Below are 24,527 nucleotides of genomic sequence, written 5' to 3'. Positions count from 1 at the left end.
TCCTGGTCAGAGTGCAGCGGCTGGAACAATAGCCCTGTGTGAGCCCGGCAAAGCACTCACGGAAAGGCAGCAATTGACTCTGCCTTTCAGGAAGCTGGAATTCCACTCTGTCATTCCGGGCCTGTCAACCTGATTAGCCTCCCAAACCAAACAAGTCTCCGACTTTGCAACTCGATGCTGAGGAAACCGAGCGGGCAGGAGCGAAAACAGACGAAAGACAAAAGCCAGCGGCCGGCAGGGAGCCCTTCCTAAAAAGCCTCTTTCACAAAACACGCACAACACACACCATGCAAGACGACAAATGCAGCGTTGCTCGATCCGCATGATCATGCAGCCAGCTTTTCGATCGGGCGGGAGGTGGAGGTGGCGGATTCGACGTTACTAATTGACTCTCAGAGGCCCTGGAGAGGGGTAGTCAAACTGCGGCCCTCCAGATGTCCATGGACTACAATTCCCAGGAGCCCCCTGCCAGCATTCGCTGGCAGGGGCTCCTGGGAATTGTAGTCCATGGACATCTGGAGGGCCGCAGTTTGACTACCCCTGCCCTGGAGCAAGAACGGGCCGCCGTCCAGGAACTCCTGAATTCAATCTAGCAACCGTGTTGTAATCTCGCCGTGATCTATAGCTTTTGGCAGTGAAAGGAGAGAAAAGGATGGAGAGAAACGGAGGAGAACGGCAGAGAGGGAAGGAGTGGAAATCTCGGGAGGAGCCACCCTGGTCGTTTTCCTTCAGGATCCGAGGGGTTAGACCCCACGCCGGCCTTTCCCTGAGAACAAAACACACATTGTGACCTCGCTTAACCGGGAAAGAGACACCAACCCCAGCCCCTGTCTGGAGGAGGTCGTAAGGACTCAGATTCCCTTGTCCGTTTCCAGATCACTGGTCGGTGAGGAAAGGAGAGGAAGAGCCAGTAATCCTAGATGATAGACAGGGGTGGGCAGAATGGATAGGCTGGACCTCCGACAGGAGCCTTTTCATGCTCTTGTGGCAAAAAGCCAGCTAGGGTGGGAAGGGAATGCCGGAAACTTTGTGTGTGGTGTGGGGAGACATTAACCTTAGTTCTGGCCAAATTTAGAGCCACCTTCTGGGCATCAGCTGGGAGGTTTCTTGAGCAACGTTTGGTTTACAGAATGCATTTGTTGGCTACCAACAAAAACGCCTTTCTAAAATATTTTTAAAAGAGGGCAGGGGGTGGAGGAACGTAAGCGGAACAAAGCCTCTGGCTGTGACAAGAAGCTCTTTTCAGCCGGGTTATTGTGTTGATCTGCGGTAGCTGAGCAAGATTCCAGTCCTGCAGGGCCTTTAAAGTCTTTCAAGGCAGAAGCTCTTGACACTCAAAGCTCCCTTCATCAGGTACAAGTAGGAGTGGAGATCCCTGCATCCTTATATCTATTTATTCAGCTCCAGATTAAGAACCGGAGAAAATGGCTCCTTGGTAACTGTATAGTACAATTGGGGGGAGATCCAGGTTGGGGAAAACTTAGAGGTTTTGGGGGTGGAGCTTACAGAGGGTGGGGCTTGGGGAGGGGAGGGTATAATGCCATATAGTTCGCCTTCTGAGTGGCCATATCTCCTGGGGGAACTGATCTCTGTTGCCTGGAGATGGGGTGTAATTCCAGGGGATCCCCAGGTCCCACCGGGAGGCTGGCATCCCTAGTTCCACGTATTTCTGGACCCTGAGATGGCAACCGTAATCCCACCTCAGACTCAACAAAACAGCATTTTCGAAGCACGTAAAAACAATATGACAGTGAATCGACAAGGTAAAACACACACACAGCCTACCTAAGCAGTTTTCAATGAAACAGGCCATAAAGTACAATAGCTTGCAGGACAGGCTCGGGCTAGGCCCAATATAAACAATTCAGTAATGCACAATGCGCATATAAATGCTCAATAACAGGATGGAATGGATGCATTTAAAAAGCGAGCTGAAATGTCAGCCTGCCCACTACAGGAATTAGATGACTCCATCGGTCAAGACAATTTCAGGACTCATGCCTATGAGAGAGATTTTGCCGAAGGAGATTTAACAGACATTAATCCATAGGGCTGCCATTCCCCTAGTCCTAGACTCTCAAAATCCCATATAACCAGAGGCTGGGGCCGATGTGGAAAAACGGGAGACGTTACCGTAACAACGCTACAAAAAATCTCTACTTGAACTCTGAAGTAAACCGTGGTCACGGTGAAAGAGAACGGGCTCTTTAAGATGTTCTCGGCCAGAGACGATGCCAAGCATGCATTTCTAATATCTGGGTGGGCAAACAGAAGTGGAAATTTAAATTCTACGGAGACGCCGGGAATGTGCTTCGGGAAACGTTTCCAGTTGGCGACGCCTGAAGTGTGAATGTGTGGTCGACCAGGAGAGAGCGAGGGAATGTGTAGGGGAGAGGGAGGCGTGGCCGTCTTGGATGCGGAGCACTGTGTGGCTGTTTGTTGCCATGGAGCGGGGGGCCAAACGAACCAATGAGCACAGCCACTCTTGGCTCGTCCAATGCAGGATAATGGCCCTTTATTGTGACTGTAACGTACAGCTCGGTAATTCCACACCCGAAGCAGCAGTACTGAAACCACACGAAGGGAAAAGACTTCAGACCATGCAGCTAGGCAGTTTAGATTCCCCCTGTTCAATGGAACCAGGTTGGGGCAGGACCTTCCTGCAGCCTCAGTCCACAAATTGCTTGCAATCCATGTCAAAGTTCAAAGCAAGGTGGGAGGGGCTGGGTATGCGCACGGAGGAACTGGGCAGGTATCAGAACTCCATAATTCCAAGCAGCCTTGCGTCTGCACAGCCAAGAAACATGAGGGCCCTGACAATCTCTCAGAAAAACAAAAAGAGGTAGGCTATTAAATATCTATATTTATGCTTGTTTTCAGAAAACGGTCCAAGCATGTTTAGAGGGAACAACTCTTTTTGATGTGAAGTTTCCTTTTTGGAACTCCTTCCGAAAGACTAAGCTCTCTTCTCTGCTGCCAGAGATCCTTTTTGGATATTTTTTCCATTTGTGCATCACAATCCACACTGCCACAATTGGGCTTCCTGGTTGCCCAGCTTCAAACTCCCGCCCCTGAGAAACTGAGGAGCATGGGGAAAAACAGCCTTTTAGTGATGCTCTAGGGATGTCCTCTAGTCACTATGGGCTTTACCAGAGAGATAAGTTCCTAGAGCATCATCCAGAAGTGACATCTCCCCCCTGCGACTTCTTTCTTTTTAGGTACCTGCTGAAAATTCCTGCAGCATTTGCCTGGGTTTTTAATGCTTTTCACTTTTTATGATTTTTATCATTTTGTAAGCCACCTCAAGCAAGTTCTCCCGAAAGGCGGCATACACACTTCCCCAAACAAACGAATGCACCCACAAGCTGCAAGACTGAAGCCATGCCAGCCGAAACACAGCCACATCTCCCCAGCACCAGCCAAGCCAGTCTGTTCAATTGAGCCTCTGTGCCATCTGTAAAATACCTGGACCTTTCTGGGTGGGATGGTTACATAATTGGGGGGCAGACACCCCTCTCTAGTTCACGCGCAAATGGCATCCCTGTCTCTGCGACGTACTCCTTCAGAAAATTCACATAGGAGTGCTGTGTGAATGGCTCCGCCTGAAGAAGCCTTCATTCCACATAGAGTGAAGTGCCCCGCGGGAGGCATAAGGGGGTAGGCAGTCCTCTAGGACAGGGGTAGTCAACCTGTGGTCCTCCAGATGTTCATGGACTACAATTCCCATGAGCCCCCGCCAGCAAATGCTGGCAGGGACTCATGGAAAATGTAGTCCATGGACATCTGGAGGACCACAGGTTGACTACCCATACTCTAGGGACCAAGTGCTTTTAAACATGCTTGGCATAGCGATTATTCTGGATGCTCCTCCAAAGGAAGTGCAACATGAGGCACTATGACATTTTGGCTTCCACTCGTTCGGAACATGAGCAATGAAACGCACATTGGTCAGAGTGCTCATTTATACCCATAAATACCACATGAGAGACCCAAGGCTAATTCAAGTGTACAAAAGGATCTTAGGCAGAAAGATTTGGGAATGGCCATAGCTAGGCCCATACCTGGATTGGCAGGGATGGACGTTGCATCTTCTGACCTGAGGATCTGGACGGGTGACTCGCTGACAGGCGCTATCGTTGACCAACACCATGGTCTTGTTGACAATCCGGGTGCAGGATACAACGGTCCTGCGTTCTCCTGGAAGCAAAACGAAGGCGGGAGGGTATCATTCCTTTGCTGGCCTACTTGTTAAAATACCACCGCATTAATTCTTTAAGGAATTTCATATTACTGCCCTCTTTGTCAAAATGGTTTAAAGCAACGGTGGATCCTTAAGAAACGGAAATATCAGGAAGGGATATTTAATGTCAATGGAATTCCAACTAGCTTTAAGCAGAGACCTGTTTTGCAAAATTTCCAAACCGAAGGAGGAATTGTGAGTGCTAGGGCCATCTAGTCCAACCCCCTGCAGAATGCAGGAAATTCACAACTCCCTGCCCACTCACAATGACCCCATGCCCAGTTGATGTATGGCTTCTTTTAATAGTGACCCTTCTTAGGCTGTTATCCTTTTGCTGCACTCTACAGTTTTTAACTTAAGGCAAACTTAAATGGACTTCAAGAAATGGTAGAGAACAGGAAGGCATGGAGGATCATTGTCCATCGGGTCACGATGGGTCGTACATGACCGCACCTAACAACAACAAGAATCAACACAGTTTTCACTTTGAAAACTACCTCTGAAGCAGCAGCACCCCGATTTCCCCAGATAAATCAGCAACTACGAACGGATATGTTTTACATGTGCTAGATTCAATCTTAATTTATTTATATCCTCCTTTCCTTTGCAAGATAGGTTATGTTGGAACTAGGATCTCTCAATGAGTTTCCATGGTACGGTGGAGATTTGAACTCGGTCACCCAAGATCCTCATCCAGAACTCTGATCAGTGCGCACCGGCTTTCTACCACCCATTCTCTGCTGGTGACCTTGGACAGTCCCTGTTTAACTAGGTAGGCAAGTTCTGCATTCAACAGGCCAAGCCCTGGGATACTCCCACAGAGCGTCATAGGTTTGATTTTATTATCTCTCTAGATTTCATTGTCACTACAAGGCTTGTTACAGGTTGCCCTTATTTCAAATGGAAGTGTTTTCCACTGGAGGATCAGAAGGACTGATATGCACCTGGGAGTCCCCTATTCAGTGTGGTCCCAGTGTCCCATCAATTTTTCCTTCTTCCCAGAGATATGAGGAAGGTATTCTGTTCAATTCCACCTCCCATGGCAGCCATTTTGGGCTTGCTCCCACCTCCTTTGGCCGCCATTTTGTTGCGGTACTCATCACCGCCTTTCAACATTCCGCATGTGCCTATAGGCTCAAGAAGGCTGGAGGCCTGGCCATTATTGGGGGCCACAACCATTTCCCTCTCTTAGACCTCTCCACCTGCTGGTCTCATGGCTCTCCTCGAGGCTCCTTGCTCCTCAGGGCTCACCTCCTCCGCACTGGACGCTGCAGCCTTCCCACCCGCTGTGTGTCCAAATATACAAGGAGTCCTGCAGGGTTTCCGGCTCACTCCTGTTTTCTGCAGAGTAATTCACAGGGATGGTGTATTCATAGTGGATCCCATAGTTTTGGTCATGGAACAGCAGCACCTGCGAGAGAGAACAAGAGACAGGCCCATTACTTAAAGAGTTTCTTGGCCTCATGCTTTGAAATTCTTTTTATCTCGTTTCTCTTCAAAGAAGTTCCGAGGATCAATCATTGCTTTAATTTAGTGGGTTCCACTGAGGTAAATTGCCCTGAGTTTTTATGAACGTCATATTATTTGTAATGAATGCTGCTTTTTGTATTCCTACATTCAAGAAAGCAGCCTGAATCACCCTGAATAGCCCAATATCCTCCGCCAGGCATTTGGTTGAGGTCGACCAAACCACCCCTTCCGGTTGGCCCTCAAGCTCCCCCCCTCTATGACCAACATTAATCGGTTGCCCACAGGGCCCAGTAAGAGTTGAGCTGAGGCTCTTACAATTTCCATTTTATGGTAATGCTGTTATAATCTTGTTAAATTATTATTGTTATGATATTACTGCTGTTACTACCTGTTACCATGTGTTCATTGTATCCTCCCTGTTTTCTGTAAACTGCCCTGAGCCCTCGGGGAGGGCGGTATATAATAATCATAATAATCATAATAATCATAATAATCATAATAATCATAATAATCATAATAATCATAATAATCATAATAATCATAATAATCATAATAATCATAATCATCATAATCATCATAATCATCATAATCATCATCATCATCATATCATCATCATCATATCATCATATCATCACAGCATTTGGAAGCTAAGTAGGGTCAGTCACAGTCTTTGGATGGGAGACCCCCAAGGAAAACTGGGTTTGCTAGGCAGAGGCAAGCAATGGCAAGTTTCTTTTTGGAAACTCCGTCGTCCTTGGGTTGCCGTGTGTCAGTTGTGGCTTGTTGGCGCACAATTATTATTACCGTCATTGAGAACCATAGCATAAAATTAAAGAATGTGTGTTCAGTACAAAACTTTGGGTTTCAGTCTTTTCCGCACCCACCTACTCACCCACTTGCTCCTGGCTGCTCAACCCGAAGCAATTAAGGCTGCCGGAAATGTGAAATCAGCCGCCCTCTCTCTTCGAGCGACTCATTAACATTCTTGAATTTGTTGAATTAAGAGGCTGTTTATCATACATGTCTAAATTTGTCCGGGGGAATTCAGGTGTGCTGGAGGGTGGATCTGGCAGAGGCTGGGATACAGACAGGGCGGTGGGGTCTGGAAGAAGCAGCAGGTGATACAGTATCTCGTTGCAGCGAAATGGGACGTGCACTTATTGAATTAGCTGGAGGTGCTAAGAGGCCTAACTGAACAAATCGAACCATCAACAAACACTGCGATGCGTCGTCTGGTGCGAAGCCAACGAGAAACGATCTGACCCTCGGATAGCTGGAGGCATCTCTCCGTGCTTCAGCCTTGCAGAATACAAGGAGTTAGGTACAGCTTCTCCCCTCCTCGTCCCCAATATACACCAGACTGAAGATGCAAGAGGAAAAGCTGCAACCCCACCCCTCCCCTCCCCAAGACTCTCTGCGGATTCAGAATTCAGCTCGGAACTCGTCTTTAATTTTGACCAGGCTAAGCTGCCTTGCGGTGCAAGTGAATGCAGGACAGACCGGCCAATAGGAGGCATCGTAGAGCTACGATAGGTTTCTAGAGCCCATTTTTCTTTCCGCACAACGGGCTTTATAGCTAGCAAATATATAAAAGGGCCGCCACTTCTTATTCTAGCGCAAGATGCAATGGAATCTCTCCCCCTCTTGCATGGTGCATGGGCATGAGAGCATGACGGCGCTCCCCTTCTTCAGGGAAAACCCAAACTCCTGAAACTTTTGGCCCCTCTTCCGTGAATGTTTCAAATCTCACCTATGCTAGTGTCCAACATCATGTCTCCTGGTGGGAAGCATTAGGATAATCTTGGTGGGAGTTGTCCTCTGGCCTCCTGCTATGATATTCAAGAACCTCATCAGGAACAAGAAGGAGCAGAGATAGGCCACTTCCTCACAGGGGTTACTGGGGAGTAGTACAAAGACCCTGGAACAGCCACACCCAACAAATGGAAGAACTGCCCCTGAGAACAGGGCTATTCACCTGTTTCCTCTTCAAGTTGCATTGAGCCACAAGTGGACCCAAGGATGATGGGTTTGCCAAAGCAAGGGACAAGCAGAAGTGGTTTGACATTGTCTTCTTCCTCACATCAACCCAGTCCCCGCTTGGTGGTCTCCCATCCAAATATTAACAAGGGTCTGATTTCTGCAATTTGATACAGATGGCCCCCTAACCTTATTTGAGCCTATGGGCACCTTTGGAATTCTGACCCAGGGTGGGAAGCGGAGTCACAAGATGGCTGCTGCAGGAGGCGGAGTCAGCACAACATGGTTGCCACGGATTACCTTCGGTCCCACGGTGAAGATTCTTGTGCTGTGGTGGCGGCTGCTGGCAGAGCCATGGCTTTAAAACAATCCTAACCTGCACTGCGCAGTTCCTACCCATATCTCAGCCATTCTGATTCAAAGAGGAAATGGCAGGATGAGTTCAGAGCCATATTCAGCAAACTTTTGCACCGGACTGCTTGGGTAGATCCAGGCTCCATGGGAATTTTGGGCCAGATAACCCTTGAGGCCCTTCGAGTCCTTTAACATGATGAAAGCAGGCACTCTTCGCCGGGGTTTTCTCCGCCCCCAGCCCCCGATCGGTATGAAAACAGACAAATATCTTTTTGCAAAATGGGGGAAAAAAATAAAAGACACATCTGTAGCTACAGAGGGAGCTTTATGAGTCTGAGTCGGAGGCCAAACCTAAGACGGACGAGACAATCAGCTATAGTTTGCAAAAAGCTTTCTGCAGGATCCAAACGGCTCAGCACTCGCCAGCGCAAGAAGTGAAAGCCCCACCCTGCCCGTATTTATGCGAACGAGATGCTTTTGCAGCACAGCTCGGAGGAAGCCGTTGTATTGGGAAGCGTCTTGGGGGATGGGATGGTCTTTGGTTGCCAAGTTGGGGCCTGAAATAGGCCTTCCCTACACAAATACTCATTTATCCAAGAAACATACTTACAGTAACGCATTTGGAGAAATGCCCTGGATATATATATATATATATATTTCTAAAGGCCAAACTCCTTTAACAAAAAGAGAGGGAGAGAGAGTGATCCTTATTATCTCAATCTGAGAACAAGACGGGAGAAATCTAAGCACCCATATGAAACCAATTCTGAGCAACCGTGTCAGAACACATTAGATGCACATATGCACGTGAGCACAGATGCGTTTAATTGGTTTCAAATGGAGGCCATGCTGCTTCCACACAGGTGGGTGTGCATGTTGTCAGTGCGTGCCCCACCACAGTTTAGACCGCAAAGGTTTTCACAGTGAAGTCCGGAAGATGGTGGGGAGTCTTTAGAGATTCCCCTGTTGGGGAAAGGACAGGCAAGTTCCCCAAGAAAGCCAGGGTTTTTTATGTGCTCTGGGTTTCCCCTGTAGTGAGTAGCTGCTGGAAGCTGCTTAGAGGGTCTTAGGGGCACCCCTGCAGGATGGTGGTGAGATCAGGGCCGTGCCTGAGTGGAAAACGCTTTCTAAATTCTAAAGCAAAACATTCAGATCCGGGATTTAGCACGGACTTGAGATGCATTTTTAATTTTTCTTCCTTGTATGTCAACTTCTCCCCTTGGTACTGCTCAGTTTCGCTTTCTCTTTTTTGGCCCCCTTCCCTTATTTCTAAAAACCTTTAAAAAGAAAAGAACAACGATATGACTTCTTGATATGACTCAGCTGGTCCAGAGTTCTAGAACAAGAGCGTTGATTCTGTGCCGTCCACCGGATTTTGGCAAAGGTTTTTGAAGGAATCCTTGAAAAAAAGATGAGTAGGAAAAAGATCTTGAAAAATTGGTTGTGCTCCTCCACTGTTTAGAAGACAGGGAGTCCGATAAAGGGCATTCATAGTTCAGATTCAGATCCGCTTTTGCATTCATCCATCCAGCGTTTTATCATGACAGGTTGGGCTAGGAGAGTCAGGTCATACAGGCAGTTTCGGAGCCAATCGAAAGAACTGAAATCAGGTGTTCCTAGTCCAAAAGAGCCAGTTTGGTGTAGTGGTTAGGAGTGCGGACTTCTAATCTGGCATGCCAGGTTCGATTCTGCGCTCCCCCACATGCAACCAGCTGGGTGACCTTGGGCTCCCCACAGCACTGATAAAGCTGTTCTGACTGAGCAGTGATATCAGGGCTCTCTCGGCCTCACCCACCCCACAGGGTGTCTGTTGTGGGGAGAGGAATGGGAAGGCGACTGTAAGCCGCTTTGAGCCTTCTCCGGGTAGGGAAAAGCGGCATATAAGAACCAACTCTTCTTCTACTTCTTCTTCAAAATGGACAGAGTTCACGGCACCACCCTAATTTTCAGTAATCTCTCTCTCTCTCTTCAGGTCTCAAAAGCCAGTCATGTCAGGAAACAGGTAAGGAAGCACACCGTTACTTTGGAATTTTTAAAACAAAGATCACAGAATAAAGACAATCCATCAAAATAGCTTAAAATTACCATCAAGTGGAGGGGTATTTTAGTAGGTCCTTTGGCTGAGATTTTCTCCCACAGGCCTCTTCTCACGTACCGGACGGTAGTTCCCGCGATCTGGAACTCCCCGGGAAGTTCAATTTTCCAGTCACTATTAATAGATTTCTTACTGGAATCTTTCAAAGCTGGAAAAAAAAGATCAACATGGCATGGGAAACAGATCTGTCACTGGAGACCGACTGCTGTGGCTTAGCCTCGCTAAGGTTGGCCAATGTCCCTCAGAAGCAAACATCACATTCTGAGGACTACTGACTTTCCTTCGCCATTTTCTTTATTAGGTTTTAACTCCCCCCAATTCTCCCCAATGGGGGATTCCAAGGATCTTACGCCATTCTCTTTGCTGTGATCATTTAGAATCACCCCCCCAGTTGCTGCTACAGACAACATCTATCCTAATTCTTAACTGCAAATGGGTTTATCCAACTACTTACAATCCTAAACAGAGTGACCCCTTAGCCATTTACTTTAATGTACGTGTTAAGCCACAGCCAAATTAAAGTAGCCACATGGGATGTTTGACGTGAGGGCTGTCAAGATTTCACAGGGCCTGCAAAACCAGGCTTATGGCTGAGATCATGGTGGACTGAAATTACATGGACTTCCCTCCTTCTCATCTCCCCGCCCCGGCATTCTACACTATCTCCAATCTGGGTGAACAGTGGAAGATATTCAGGTAGGTGGGATGGGGACCTTTCCTGGCTGTTCTGGCTTCTTTAAATGTTAAGATCATTTAACTGGTTTTAAATTGTGTCATTATGATATGAAGAAAGAAAGAAAGAAAGAAAGAAAGAAAGAAAGAAAGAAAGAAAGAAAGAAAGAAAGAAAGAAAGAAAGAAAGAAAGAAAGAAAGAAAGAAATGTTTAGAGGGGGTTTCCCATTGCCTGCCTCGGCATAGCGATAAAGGGTAGAATTCAGCCAAGCCCAGTAAATCTTTCAGCACAGTAAATCTTTCTCAATGATGCGCTGGTTTAGTTCAGACAGGGGCATTTCGTTTTGTATCAGGTAACATTCACAACCCCAACTGCGTTCAAAACTGGCAAAGAAGCCAATTTCTTCATTTTTATGCCGAGTGGCCCTCAAGTGCATATGTGGATTTTTAGACATATCTGTGAAAACTTTTGTATCCCACCTTTCCCCTTTGAAGCTCAAAGCAGCTTACAAATCATTTCACTAAAGTCACAAATACAGAATACATTCGTAAAAACTTTCAAGAACAGTAGAGCAGTTAGATTTGAGTCCAGGAGAACCAATAAGAGTTTCAGAATACAAAGGCCTGAGAGCCAAGATTCCCTTCTTTACTCATCGTCTGATGGAAGAAGTGTTGCCTCTCAAAACTCTTGCTGGGAAAGGAGCTGGTTCAAACTAGTATTAAGAGGATATAGCAAGGTAGGGAGCTGGGTTAGTCTGTTCTCTGAGCAGTAGAAACGACAAAACAACAGAAAAGAAAGGAAAACAAAAAAACAACAACCTGAAACACAGGTGAGAACCAAAGGAGTTGATGAACACAAAAGTATAAAAATATATTAAATAAACAATAAAACAGAGCTCAAGGTCATCAAAATATTTAAAAAGCCATACAAAGGGAATGCTTCCCTACAGATCACACACATATCAGTAGTGTACACAATAAATACACAAAACTTTGTGTTTATCTTCATCAGAAGTTACACACACAGTTCAAATACAAAATAAGTCTAAAAATTCTTTTTTCATCCGGGGATTAAAAAATCTTTTCTAAAGTAGAATGCCTTTACATTTCCTGGGTCTGCAATTGCCCATTTTTCAATAGGCATTTATCTGGAATCTCCTCTGGGTGGAAGATCGAACTGTGTTTCTCTTTGCGTGCTTTTGATCTTGAGCATTTAGTTCTCTGGGGTGTGTAGAAGACTGAAAACCCCCCCAAACACCCCAGGAATGGAGCCAAAGTCTCCCCAACTTCATTAAAAAAAAACTTCTTTGCAACAAATCTTGTATCATTCGATAGTTTTGTAAAAAAAGGGAGTATGCTCTGTGGGCCCAACAAACCGACCGACTAAGTTACGGACAATGGTTTCTCCAACCTAGTGAAGGAAAGTCATTCACTCCTCCAAACTTGCATGAAGCCAGTGTTTTATGATACTTAAAAGAATCTTGTTTCCAAGTTCACTTCCCAGTTTGTGGATACGGGCATTTTACTGTGCGAGGTGGTTTGTGTTCAAACTAGGCAGAGTGGGGACAAACAGAGGCGGAGGGGGACGGCTCACAGAGAAGGGAGCGTCCATTTCTTGTCAAACTGGTTTAGCTTCCCAAGAGCCCAACCTGGATCACAGCGGAACCAAGACCTGCCTGGCCGAAATGCTAGAAGGGTAATCAGCTCCAGGCTTCTCCCCGAGGTTACACGCGGTAGTGTTTGCATAGACCTCAGGACTGATTAAGGTTCCAGCAGCAGGAAATTGTAGCTCTTTGATTTCCCAATTATCCTGCTTACCCGCTTGGATCGTTGCCCATGTTTTGCTTCGGGGCTTTGGATAACAAAGCCGTCGGTCTTTGAGTGGTGCAGCAGCAGGCTGTAGGATACGGAGGGCATGGGGGGGGAGAGGAGAAGTCCCACTCATCCTTGAACTACTGATCAGGCAAACAAAATTCCCCTGGTATTTTACACTCAGTAATAAGGCCTGACTGGGATGGCCCAGCCTAGCCTGAACTCATCCCATCTCAAAGCACTTGGCCAAACTGTGGCTCTCTAGATATCCATGGACTACAATTCCCATGAGCCCCTGCCAGCATGTGCTGGCAGGGGCTTATGGGAACTGTAGTCCACGGTCTTGATTAGCAACCCTTGACCTAGGCCTGCTTAACCATCTGTAACACTGGGCAGAGCCCGAGATGCCAGATCAGGATGCTACCTGCGGCTCACTGATTCTTGGTGGGGAGGCATTTTCGGCATTTATAAAATATAGCCCCCGTGACTGCGACTTTAGAGGGGAACGGGGAACATTTAAACCCCTTCTTTTGAACTTACTCTCCACTATAAGCTGAATGCCCTGTCCCCGGATGCTTTCTCTCTACTGAACAAAAAAACTTACAAGAACAAAAATCACAGTGCTACATCTAAGCTGCAATTTGGCTGCACTGACCCAAAGTCACATATGGCAGAAAGCACAGGAGGTAAAAGCTAGCCCCACTTCCGTAGAAGAAGAGATACGTTTTTTATACCCCGCTTTTCACTCCCTGAATGAGTTCCAGAACAGGTGAGGCCGAGAGAGCTTTGACAGGACTGCTCTGTGAGAACAGCTCTGAGAGAACCTGACTGGTCCGAGGTCACCCAGCTAGCTGCATGGGGAGGAGGAGTGGGGAACCAAACCCAGTTCTCCAGCTTGGAGCTTTGTTCTGCCCTCTTCCACCCACCAAGAAGAAGAAGAAGAAGAGTTGGTTCTTATATGCCGCTTTTCCCTACCCGAAGGAGGCTCAAAGCGGCTTACAGTCGCCTTCCCATTCCTCTCCCCACAACAGACACCCTGTGAGGTGGGAGAGGCTGAGAGAGCCCTGATATTCCTTGAAGAAGAAGAGTTGTTTCTTATATCCCACTTTTCTGCACCAGGAGTCTCAAAGCGGCTTACAATCGCCTTCCCTTTCCTCTCCCCACAACAGACACCCTGTGGGGTGGGTGAGGCTGAGAGAGCCCTGATATCACTGCCCGGTCAGAACAGTTTTATCAGTGCCGTGGCGAGCCCAAGGTCACCCAGCTGGCTGCATGTGGGGGAGCGCAGAATCGAACCTGGCATGCCAGATTAGAAGTCTGCACTCCTAACCACTACACCAAACCACTACACCAAACAAGTACTGTTTTTCTGACCTATAATGTTTTCTTTTCTTGGGGGGGGGGGGAGGTTCCCCAATAGGACACCTGGAGCCCGCGAGAACCAAAAAGGTTAGGGATGAAAGCAATGATAAACATTTTATTGGAGCTCGTATATTTTAAAATATCTGATGGCACAGATAAAATACCTGAGTGAATACACCAGTGCTGCCAAGTTGTTAGGAGCTGACGTTTCAGGTTGGGGAAGCAGCATGGAGGGGGGCAGCCTGAAGGCCCTTCTTGTCCCTTGCTGCATCCCTGGTCCAAACCGGTCCCCTGCACACCTGGGAATTGAGTTCCCAGCTACAGCCTCTCAACATATGTCTGATTGCAAGGCACAGCTAGTGCCTAAGATGCTTCACACTAGGGCTAAAGACAGGTGCAACTTCCTGAGCGCAACGCAGCTGTTGTGGAATTTCCCTCCCAGTGTTCAGTCTAAATTCCTTTTCCTCTCTGCAGTTCAGCTTTGTAAAAAAAAAAAAAAGTGTCCTGCCAGGCTGAAATGGAAGCTAGCAGTGCAGGGCACTCTTTTGGCAGGTGTGTGGTGATGTCACTGCGCATCCCTCCGATCCCCGGAGAATATATTTTAAAAGTTTCCTATAAAACGGTAAACGAGGTAGTGGATTGATGGACAAATGCACTATTGTGCTGGCTATTTAAAAGGAGGCCAGCCCTTGTAAGTCGTGGGATTGGGGGCAAGATTCGGTGCTGAGTCAGCAGCGGCTTCATGGGAATGCCGTTCCTGTTGCTGCAAGCCTGAGAGAGGGAGCCGGACGCGGGGAGAGAAGCGAGGGGAGCTCTCTTTTTATATCACGTCTGTCTTCACCCCAAGTGACGTCTGACAAATCTCAACTGGCAAGCGAGCATCGTGCTCCGACCAAGGCAAACACCATTGCTGGCCCCGAAACGGCAGAGTGCGCTTGCAGGCCTCTGAGCACACTGGCACGCTTTGTTCTCCCAGAGGTTTGCTATGTCAAAGTCTTCTGTGTAGGCGTTAACTCTAGCCCACCAAAAAAAAAAAAACCCAAAAGACACCAAGAAACAAAACAAAAATCCTGGCAGCTCCACCAGTCGAAAAGAAAGCAGAAATAGGCAAGAGATCAGAAGAATGGCACGTTGTAATCTTGGATGCTTTTCGGCCTCAGGGAGGAACAGAACCTGCAGAAATGTTGCCTGGGGCACAAAATACAACTTCCTGAACATCTGAGATTTCGTTTTTAAAAACTAGCAAGTCTCTAGCTGTTATACAGGCAAAGAAAGACCTGAAAGTGTGTGAGCAGACACCCATGATGTTTGTTCTCTGGCTCGGGTGGCCAACAATGGTGGATGGAAATTTCCTGGGATTACAACTGATATCAAGGCAACAGAAGTCATTGCACAGAAGATAGCCACTCTAGGAGGTAGACTCTATGGCACTGAAGTCCCTCCCTCAGGCTCCCCTCTGTCCTTTCTAGGGATCAGTGGGATTGCATAATGGAAGAAGCAGGCCTGCATGCCTGCCAGACAGATCCTTGGTCTGTCTAGAGACTATGAAAATGGTCACCAGAACTTCCAAGTAACTGTAAAATTAAACACGGAGGCAAACAGGACCCACCAGATCTGGAGCTGGTTCAATGGGTGGGCCGTTTGCAGGCATTCAAAGTTATCATGGTCTGTACAAACTTGCTTTGGTCACCTTCAAACTTGCTTTGGGCACCTTCAAGGTGATGCTGTCAAACCTCAAAAGCTGACTTAATAGCTAGTAGGTTCTGCTCCCAAATGGTGCCATTTTTCTCAGTGATATTATGTTATGATGATTAGTAGGCACAGGGTTGTAAGAATTCAGTGAGGGTTTCTTGATGGGATAACACAGCTCCGATTGCGTCAGTCTCTGTTACGAACGGTAGGCTTGAATCTGGGTAATGTGGCAGTGACTTGGTTGCAAGCCAAGTCTTCAGCTCCTAGAAATCCTGTAGAACCTCTGCTGACCAATGGAAAGGTTCTTGGGGCCAAAACAACACAGCTAGGGAGGCAAAGTTCAGGATGTACTCGTGACAATAGTTGGCAAAGCCCAGGAAATACTAGATGTCCTTCCAATTCCGAGGTGCCTGACAGGACAGCATAGTCTTCATCTTTTGAGGGTCCATCTTTATGTCTTGTGGGTTGATGAGGCATCCCCAAGAATTCCATGACACCCAGACTGAATGCATATTTTCAGAGATGTTGCAGGGCAGCTTGCACATGTTTGGGCGTTCAACTTGTTATGACAAAATGATCCAGCAAGTCCCAGAAAATAGCATTCATAAATCCATGGAACGTTCCTAGGGTATTACAGAGGCCAAACAGCATGACCAAATACTTATACAGCCATACTAGGTTTCAAAGGTGGCCTACCATTCATCCTTAGATGCATATCATAGAATCATAGAATCATAGAGTTGGAAGGGGCCATACCAACCCCCTGCTCAATGCAGGATTAGCCCTAAGCATCCTAAAGCATATCAAGTTGTAAGCAGCACAAATATCCATCTCGGTATACTTCTGCTCCACACATACAGGGGCAGTGGTCAGTGGTCCTTGATGGGGATTTGGTTGAGTGCCTTGTAGTCATTATGCAGGTGTTCTTTCTCAGATGTCTTTTTTACAAACAAGAAACGGGCGAGTTAATTAACAGAGTCTGTAAATTGTACAAGAGTTTTCTAAGCAAGTCAAGGTCAGTTTTCCAAAATCAAATCCAATACGGCAGCAACAAATCAGTCTCTCAGGGAATGTGCTGAATCCACGCTGGAGGGCTTTGCCCTTGTGTTTTTATATGCTTCAAATCTCACATCATGCCAATGACAGCTGCTTCGTATCTCCCCTGTTGATATTTTTTCTCCTCTGCCACTGATTGCTGGTGCTGAGCTCTGAGGTGTGCTGACTTGAGTTGAGACCGTTAATCCCCTCTAAACCTGCACTGATGGTGATCTTGTGGGCCTGGGGATCCTGGAGGAGATCAGATTGCTGGCTGACCCCGAACTGTCAGCTCCGGGCGGGGAAATTAACCATACACCTCACAGCCTCTTAACTGTGATTCCTCATCTAACTGCTCAGCTGCAGCTGCCTAGTGGCTAATAAGCATTGAATCTAGATGTTCTTTATCAGTCAGAGCTGTATCCAGGGCCTTGGTATTCTGTGACACCATAAATCTACTGCAACTTGACAGTACACAATTATCATTATCATTATTATCCTCAATCTATTTCCCATTGACTTAATTGGGTGCCCTGGATGGAGTCCTATGAGAGAGGGAGAGAATGTTGTACCAATCCACTTTCTCCATCCCATAAATGCCTTTACTTTCCTGGTGTTGCACAATGTAAGGACAATACTGATAGAGGAATAGTACAAGTTCAAAATCAACTACTGAATCTCCAGAATCAACTGTTCTGAAGAAAAGGTATTTGTTTTTAAATGCCTAATTCCTGGTCCATAGAAAGCACTAGAAGAGGTAATCCTTCTTCGATTCCACACATACACACACAAATAAGAGAGAGATGGATTAATGTTTCTTTGACCAAGATGGAAGAAAAGATAAATTGAAGAAAGTATAAAGTGTGTCCAACTATTTTGATAATTCTTCATTAGCAACAACAATCAGGTCTTTGATGGAACAGGGGTTGGCCAAACTGTGGCTCTCCAGATGTTCAGGGACTCCAATTAACATGCTGGCAGAGGCTCATGGTAACTGTTGACTTGGACACCTGGAAAACCACAGTTTGGCCACCCCTGTTCTAAAGCAAATAGGAACTTCCAAAGTTGTTAGCTGAATCTAATTTAAAATCTAATCTTTTCATCTCCTCTTCCCTGTTTACCCCACTCTTCACTTCCCTTGTGGTAAACTACAGAGCTTAATTTATTTACTTCACTCACACCATGCCTTTCTCCCTGTGGGGACCCCAAAGCAGCTTACACTGTCCTCCTCTCTTCCATTTTATCCCAGCAACAATCCCGGCAGGTAAGTCAGCCATCAACTGCATGACTGGCTCTCCTGAGGGCAGGGAATGACCATCTTGCACTCTGTAAAAGTACCGTGACCTCACCATATAAACCAACAACAACAGCAAACAAACAAAAAAAAAACCCTGACTGTGAAACCCTAAACCGAATTATACCCTTTAAAGGCCATTGACCTCCATGGGCTTGAAAGGATGCAATGCAGTTTTATGACACCATTTTAAACCCCAGTTTGTTCTACCCTGCTCTTCTCAGGCAGTGATCAACTTCCTCCCCCTTTAGCCTGTACTTTGGCTAAACAATTAGATGACCCCAGGCCAGCTTAGACCTCCACAGCTGAAGCCATGTCGATTTGACATATTTTGTTTAAAAGACATTAATACAGAAGAACGGTAATTCCAGATATCAAATATGATCTTCTTCCCTAATTATTTTACACCATAGCAAAATGCCATGACATAAAAGGTAAAGGTATCCCCTGTGCAAGCACTGAGTCATGTCTGACCCTTGGGGTGACGCCCTCTAGCGTTTTCATGGCAGACTCAATACGGGGTGGTTTGCCAGTGCCTTCCCCAGTCATTACCGTTTACCCCCCAGCAAGCTGAATACTCATTTTACCGACCTCGGAAGGATGGACGGCTGAGTCAACCTTGAGCTGGCTGCTGGGATAGAACTCCCAGCCTCATGGGCAGAACTTCAGACTGCATGTCTGCTGCCTTACCACTCTGCGCCACATAAAGGAGTAATAATCAAATATTTCTGCCCCCCTCTGTTTTTACCCAGAAAACTGTGAGCGGGTTTATCCTCCATCACACGGATCCGTCGAGCTCCTGCAGGGATCACGGTTGCTTCAATATAACCTGGGCAAACAAAGCAAATATGTAAAGGACACAGGAAGAACAACCAAAAAGGCGGAGGGAAAAGAAAGCGGATTCTAGCAGTTTATCATGTGGACAGTATAAATTTTTTGAACCACCACCAATTGACATTATCCCAGTGCTTTAAACCTGAGGAGCAAAGAAGAAAATCTCTCTGTGTGCGTGCATTAAGTGAGAAATAACGCCAGGTTAATCTTCTGTTGGTGTGCTTGATTATATGGAGTGGATGAGAACCCCTGAATCAACACCTCTTTCCTACAGGCAAAGACCCCTGGTTTGTTTCAGCCACACATCCTTGCTCTGATAATTCAGTTCTTTTGTGTCTACAGGTAACCCTTCCTTTCACACACCTTCCCATAACTGCAAAAAGCTACCCTATGCAGAGTTAGGCCTGAGGCCCACTGCCTTTGACTCAGCAACAGCTCTTGAAGAGAGGATCCCCAAATCTTGTTCGGCTTCTGAATTTTTGGAATCAAGGGGTGAGGGGGCACCATCATAAAAATGGCAGTCACAAGGTGCTGAGGCCAGGCACTAAACCAGACACATGCTGGCAGGGGCCTTTGAGAATTGCAGTCCATGGAAATCTGGAAAGCCACAGTTTGGCCACTCCTGCTTGTGATTCCTTCTTATTTCCAATTGTTCACGATTGCTGTTCATCCAGGACTCTGCGAGAGGCAAGGTGACAAGACCCCAAGGGTGCCCCAAGGGTGCCCCTGTTGATGTGCATTCTTATGTCCCCCTTTTGTTCTCCCTTGGCTCTCTTCACCCCGACTGTGCCTTTCCATGTCACCAGATCTCCCTACCTGACTGCATATCAATCCCTTTTGTTTTCTTCTCCACTCCTCAGGTTACCAAAGAAACAACTCAACATCCCCCGGAGGGAAGAGCACTGCGGCAGCAGGAATGCGAGTCAAGACTCTTGTTGAGGCCAGCCTGACGGATTGGCCCTTTTTGCTGATTAGAAAGTGCATTGCCACAGAGCTGTGCCTTTAGTGATGGAATCCGTGCGCATTAAAGCATACAGAAGTCTGACACATCACTCGGCGTTGTTGTTTTGTCCCCTCCCCCCTTCCCCGACGTCCGACTCAAGATACTAAAATTACATCCCGATAGGCAAATTCTAACAGGGCCAAAATCTGTCGGCGAAACTTGGCCACTGACAGACGGACCCAACCGACCGCAACCACCAGACAGGAAAGAAGTGATTAATGACACAGGGGAAAAAAAAATAAAATAAAACAGGCAAACACCTTGTAATCACACCCAGCCACCATTGTTAGGTAGTCACCTTGGAACATGCCCCAAAACTACTGTGTGTCATGTTACTTTATCGTTTTTAGAAAGACAATTGTGCAATTAACCCTAGCCATCTCATGCCAGGGCCCTTCTTGGCTTTCACAGGTCAAAACACTCTCTTCTTCCAGGATATTAAATAGAGTATGGCGGTGGTTCAAACTTCCATTAAGTTGCAGCTGCTTATGGTGATCCCGTAGGGCAAGGGTAGTCAACCTGTGGTCCTCCAGATGTCCATGGACTACAATTCCCATGAGCCCCTGCTGGCAGGGGCTCGTGGGAATTGTAGTCCATGGACATCTGGAGGAACACAGGTTGACTAACCCTGCTGTAGGGTTTTCAACCCAAGAGATGTCCAGGGGTGGTTTGCCACTGCCTGCCTCTACATAGCAACCCTTATTCCATGATGGTCTCCCATCCAAGTACTAACCAAGGTCAACCCTGCTTAGCTTCTGAGATCTGATGAGATCAGGCTAGCCTGAGCTATCAGGGGCAGGGAAAGATTATGTAGGAATGGAGAAAATCTATGGGCCGGTTATAAGCGCTGTATTCGTATCAAATGTACAAACTTCTCCTAAGGGTCAGGTGAAAGTGTTCTCCACCATAACATAAGAGACAGCTTGCTAGATCACACCATCATGTCCAGCATCCTGTTTCAAGCATTAGCCAACCAGTGGCTCTGGAGGGCCAAAACCCAAGGCAAAGAGGCCAAGGCCTTCCCATGATGTGCTGTCCCACACTTGGACTCAGAGGTTTACTACCCTTAAATATGTCTGAGCACTGGGCTGATTAGCTAGAACTGGAGGTTTTTTGAACCCAGTATCACCTCCAATCCAGATCTTCCCCCCATCTTAAAAAAAAACTGTTCCAACTTTAAAAAAAGATTAGCAGGACCATTATATGACTAAATATATGTACAGTTTTAGAAAGCTGGATATGTTACTGTTTGATTTATGCACCAGCGTGTCATTGCTCTAAGCCCAGGGTTGGTGGACCTTGCTTTGGGAGGACACACAGTACAATTCTTGGGCATGTTCCTTTAAAAGAAGAAGCAATTGGAAGCTTTACGCTAGCTTCCAGCCAATGGCAGGTTACAGAAACCTAATCCCATCAACCGATTCCAGAAATGTCCTACAGGTACATGCAAGTTCATAAACAAGTATTGGATCATATTTCCAGGGCTGCTTTCCTGGGCTTCAGGATGCATTTGTCACTGCTTCCTGAGGGATGAATAAATTATTGGAGAGACGCTTGCAAATATGGGGGGAGAGGTAATTCTTAACAACATTCTTTGTTATATGGAAGCCACAATCCTTGTAACCGTTTCTCACCAGCTTCTCCACCAGAAACAGCAAGGAGGAACAATTATTCTGGCTAATGGAAATCCCATTATCTAGACAGATTTTTCTCGCTCTAAAAGAGGACACTTCAAAACCCTCAAAGGAAGACTTCATTATTTGGCAATTCAGAGAGCGGCTCTGGGAACAGCTCTTTCCTTCTGGCGCGCAACCATCTTTCTGGATCGTCTGGGTTACATCAATGTCTCAGGAATGCAAGACGGTGAAGTCAATCCTGCATACAAAATTATAGGGTAGAACCTGAGTCAGAGGAGACACCTGGACAAAGGGGGGAGGGCGAGAGAGAGAAATGAAAGCAAGAAAAGCTTTCGCTGCTATAATGATGGAAGGGGGCTACTGTATCACCAAGAAGACCAGAAAGAATAGCTGAGGGAAAAATTAATAATAAACCTTTTTGTGGGTTTCTTTTATGAGACAAAGTGACGTTCCCTAGACAGTGAAAACAGATGTTAGTGTGATCTTCAAGGTGAAGGCTGGACTACTAAATAGTTGGTATGGATCCTATTGGAAGGTGCTCTCTTGAGTGAGATAGAGGCTATACCACGGCTATAAGCATTAACTTGTGTAGGGGGAAATCCCCTGGAAATGGCCTTCCATGGAGAAGCTGGCTGCTAAACTGATGGGAATGAAAGAAATGACAAACTCGAAACTGAAAGCCATGGAGGTTAGCCTTGTAATGGATGTCAGACCGGCCTACAGCAGCATAGAGAAACTTGGCATGAAGGAAATCCATCAATGGCTCTTCATATCGCTGTTACATACATGCATGTATGTAAAGGGCCCATTGAGTTGCAGCCAACTTATGGTGACCCTGTAGGGCAGGAGTGGCTACACTGATGTCCATGGACTACAATTGTAGTCCATGGACATCTGGAGAGTCAGTGTGGCCACCCCTGCTGTATGGTCCTCAAGTAAAGAAATGGGCGGAGGTATTTGCCATCGTCTTCCTCTGTCTATCAATAGTTGACTTTCTTGCTGGTCTCCCATCTAAATATGAATCAGAGCTGACCCTGCTTAGCTTCTGAGATCTGATGATGTCAGATTAGGCTGGACCATCTGGTCAAGGGCATAGCTGATGCCCGGTGAAAATTCCAATTATGTTTTCTAAAGAGATTATAGCTTTAAAGGTAGTCCAAGCAACAGCGTAGATGGACTCCATAATGATGACTTTCTGCACAGAATTCTGCTTCCCCTAATCATGAACTAAGAGCCCCACTTAGCTTATTTGGGGGCTGCATTGGGCACTACCTGCTCTGTTCTGGACACTTTCCACCATGATAAGACCTAGATGATTATTTCACCTTGGGAACAATCTGAGCTTCTCCAGCTTTGGACATTTCTGTTGGAGACCACATTCAGAGCCAAATGGGAGTAGGGAATGATGCCCTATGGAAATCCAACCAAGCAGTTTAACAAAACACCCAGCCAGAAATGGAACCGCGTCCAGGACTTATCCAATGGGGATGAATTTCAATGAGTGAAGTCATCTGCAGGCTAACGTCTATATATTCCCCTGGAGTACTTCTCAACTGGGCAATTTCCCTTTCTCCAAGTTTGGTAAGGAAGCTGTCGTTAGCATTGACACCCGTGACAGTTTTTTAAAAAAGGATTTTGTACATTGCAGTCCTAAATAGAGTTACATTCTTCTACACCCACTGACTTCAATGGACGTAGAAGGGTGTAACTCTGCTCAGAGTTGGCCTGGAAGCCAGTCAGTTCTTCTTCAGTGGCACAAAGAAGACTAATTCATCCTTGTTCTTCTTACGCAGTGTCCATCTGATTTTCTGTTCCCTTCTAGCCATAGGATTGCTGGTCTGAGACAAATGCATGCATCAAAAAGCCATGGACAAATGTTAAAGCCATCACCCCAAATCTCCAGGTATTTCCTAAGCCAGAGCCGGCAAAGGTAACCAAAATATCCTGATAGGCACAACTGTGTTCAGAAGGATCAATTTAAAAAAAAAGACCCAAAACAAAACATTGCACCAAGATGTGGTTTCCTCAGCAAATGGCTCCAAATAAAAATGAAATCCTTATAAGGAAAAGCCGTGTGCATTCCTCTTGCAAACCCAGAGTCCCACTGCATAACAAAAGGCTTTCAGATTTCTCCATGGCTTCTTTAAGACAAAACGAAACAAAACCCCCAAGATGTGGCTTTCTGATTTGACCCGACCAGCAGAAGGACAGAGAAAGACCCGACACCAAACCGTCATGTACCCCTAGAGCCGAGAGCAACCGGGCATCTTACACGAGAAACACTTGGGCGCTGCTTTTGCTTTGGACATCACACACGTGGAAACCTTCTTACATTGACTATTGGAGACTGGGAGACAGAAAAGGAAGCAGCAGCCGGTTTAGTTCCATCGACAAATCGCGTTTGCACAGGTCAGCAGCCGCAAGAACAGTTGCTGTGCTCAGTCGTGCCCCACACAGCCCCCCTTCAAAGTTAAATACAGTTTCATGAACAACTGACTCCGTGGCAACCCATTCAAGGTCTCTCCTTTCCGGAACGATCCGCTTCCAGCAGGAGGCTGCAAGCACCGATCTGGCCTTCACTGGATCTCTCTGGGTTCATCAGGTGTTTTTTAAAAACTTGAGATTCTGTCCATGATTGCAAAATTCAGGAGATCTCCAAACAAAGCAAACTCTGTTCTGGTCTCTCTGGGAAAGCCAGTTCTTGGCTTTCTAGCGTGATCGATACACGGAACCCGCACTGAGGTTATTAAGGCTGAATGATCCAAGACGTTTTTAAGGAGGACGCAACTGTAAGCTCTCATTTTTAAACTCTATGGGGATCTGATCCGGCTCACGACATGGGTGATAGGGGAAGAGGGGCTCTTGCTTTCTCCCTTGTGGCATTTTTCAGCGCTTATTGATTTCACCGTGGACTTGCCCATGCATAGAATGTCCCACATGCAGTCGGACCCAATTTGTTAAAAAATATTTTGTGTCATTTGGCCCGAAGAGGACAGGGCTAGTGCGGGTAGAAATGAGCACAACTCTCAACAGCCATGGATCACAGTGGG

The 24,527-nt window shown here is 46.5% G+C and overlaps 1 protein-coding gene and 1 long non-coding RNA gene across 3 annotated transcripts in view; one reads left to right on the top strand and one right to left on the bottom strand.

The window, feature by feature from the left end:
• ADAMTS17 (ADAM metallopeptidase with thrombospondin type 1 motif 17) overlaps positions 1 to 24,527 on the bottom strand; it is a 157,258-nt gene that overhangs the window by 24,188 nt on the left and 108,543 nt on the right. Inside the window, exons 16-20 of one of the 2 annotated variants that reach the window (XM_077317337.1) lie at positions 23,750 to 23,824; positions 18,752 to 18,832; positions 10,127 to 10,284; positions 5,492 to 5,651; positions 4,062 to 4,197 (exon numbers count right to left, since the gene is read on the bottom strand). In XM_077317337.1, coding sequence (XP_077173452.1) covers positions 4,062 to 4,197; positions 5,492 to 5,651; positions 10,127 to 10,284; positions 18,752 to 18,832; positions 23,750 to 23,824 — 610 coding nt within the window. The remainder of the gene's footprint in view (positions 1 to 4,061; positions 4,198 to 5,491; positions 5,652 to 10,126; positions 10,285 to 18,751; positions 18,833 to 23,749; positions 23,825 to 24,527) is intronic. The other variant, XM_077317338.1, reaches the window with a different exon arrangement.
• Positions 531 to 20,253, top strand: LOC143827634 (uncharacterized). Its single transcript, XR_013227368.1, has 3 exons — positions 531 to 742; positions 10,014 to 10,043; positions 19,698 to 20,253. It is a non-coding gene; the product is annotated as an uncharacterized LOC143827634 (long non-coding RNA).

The sequence above is a fragment of the Paroedura picta genome, chromosome 18 (assembly GCF_049243985.1).
Source record: "Paroedura picta isolate Pp20150507F chromosome 18, Ppicta_v3.0, whole genome shotgun sequence".
Lineage (NCBI taxonomy): Eukaryota > Metazoa > Chordata > Lepidosauria > Squamata > Gekkonidae > Paroedura > Paroedura picta.
The sequence above is the reverse complement of the archived record's forward strand: the minus strand, read 5'-3'. Positions and strand labels throughout refer to the sequence as shown.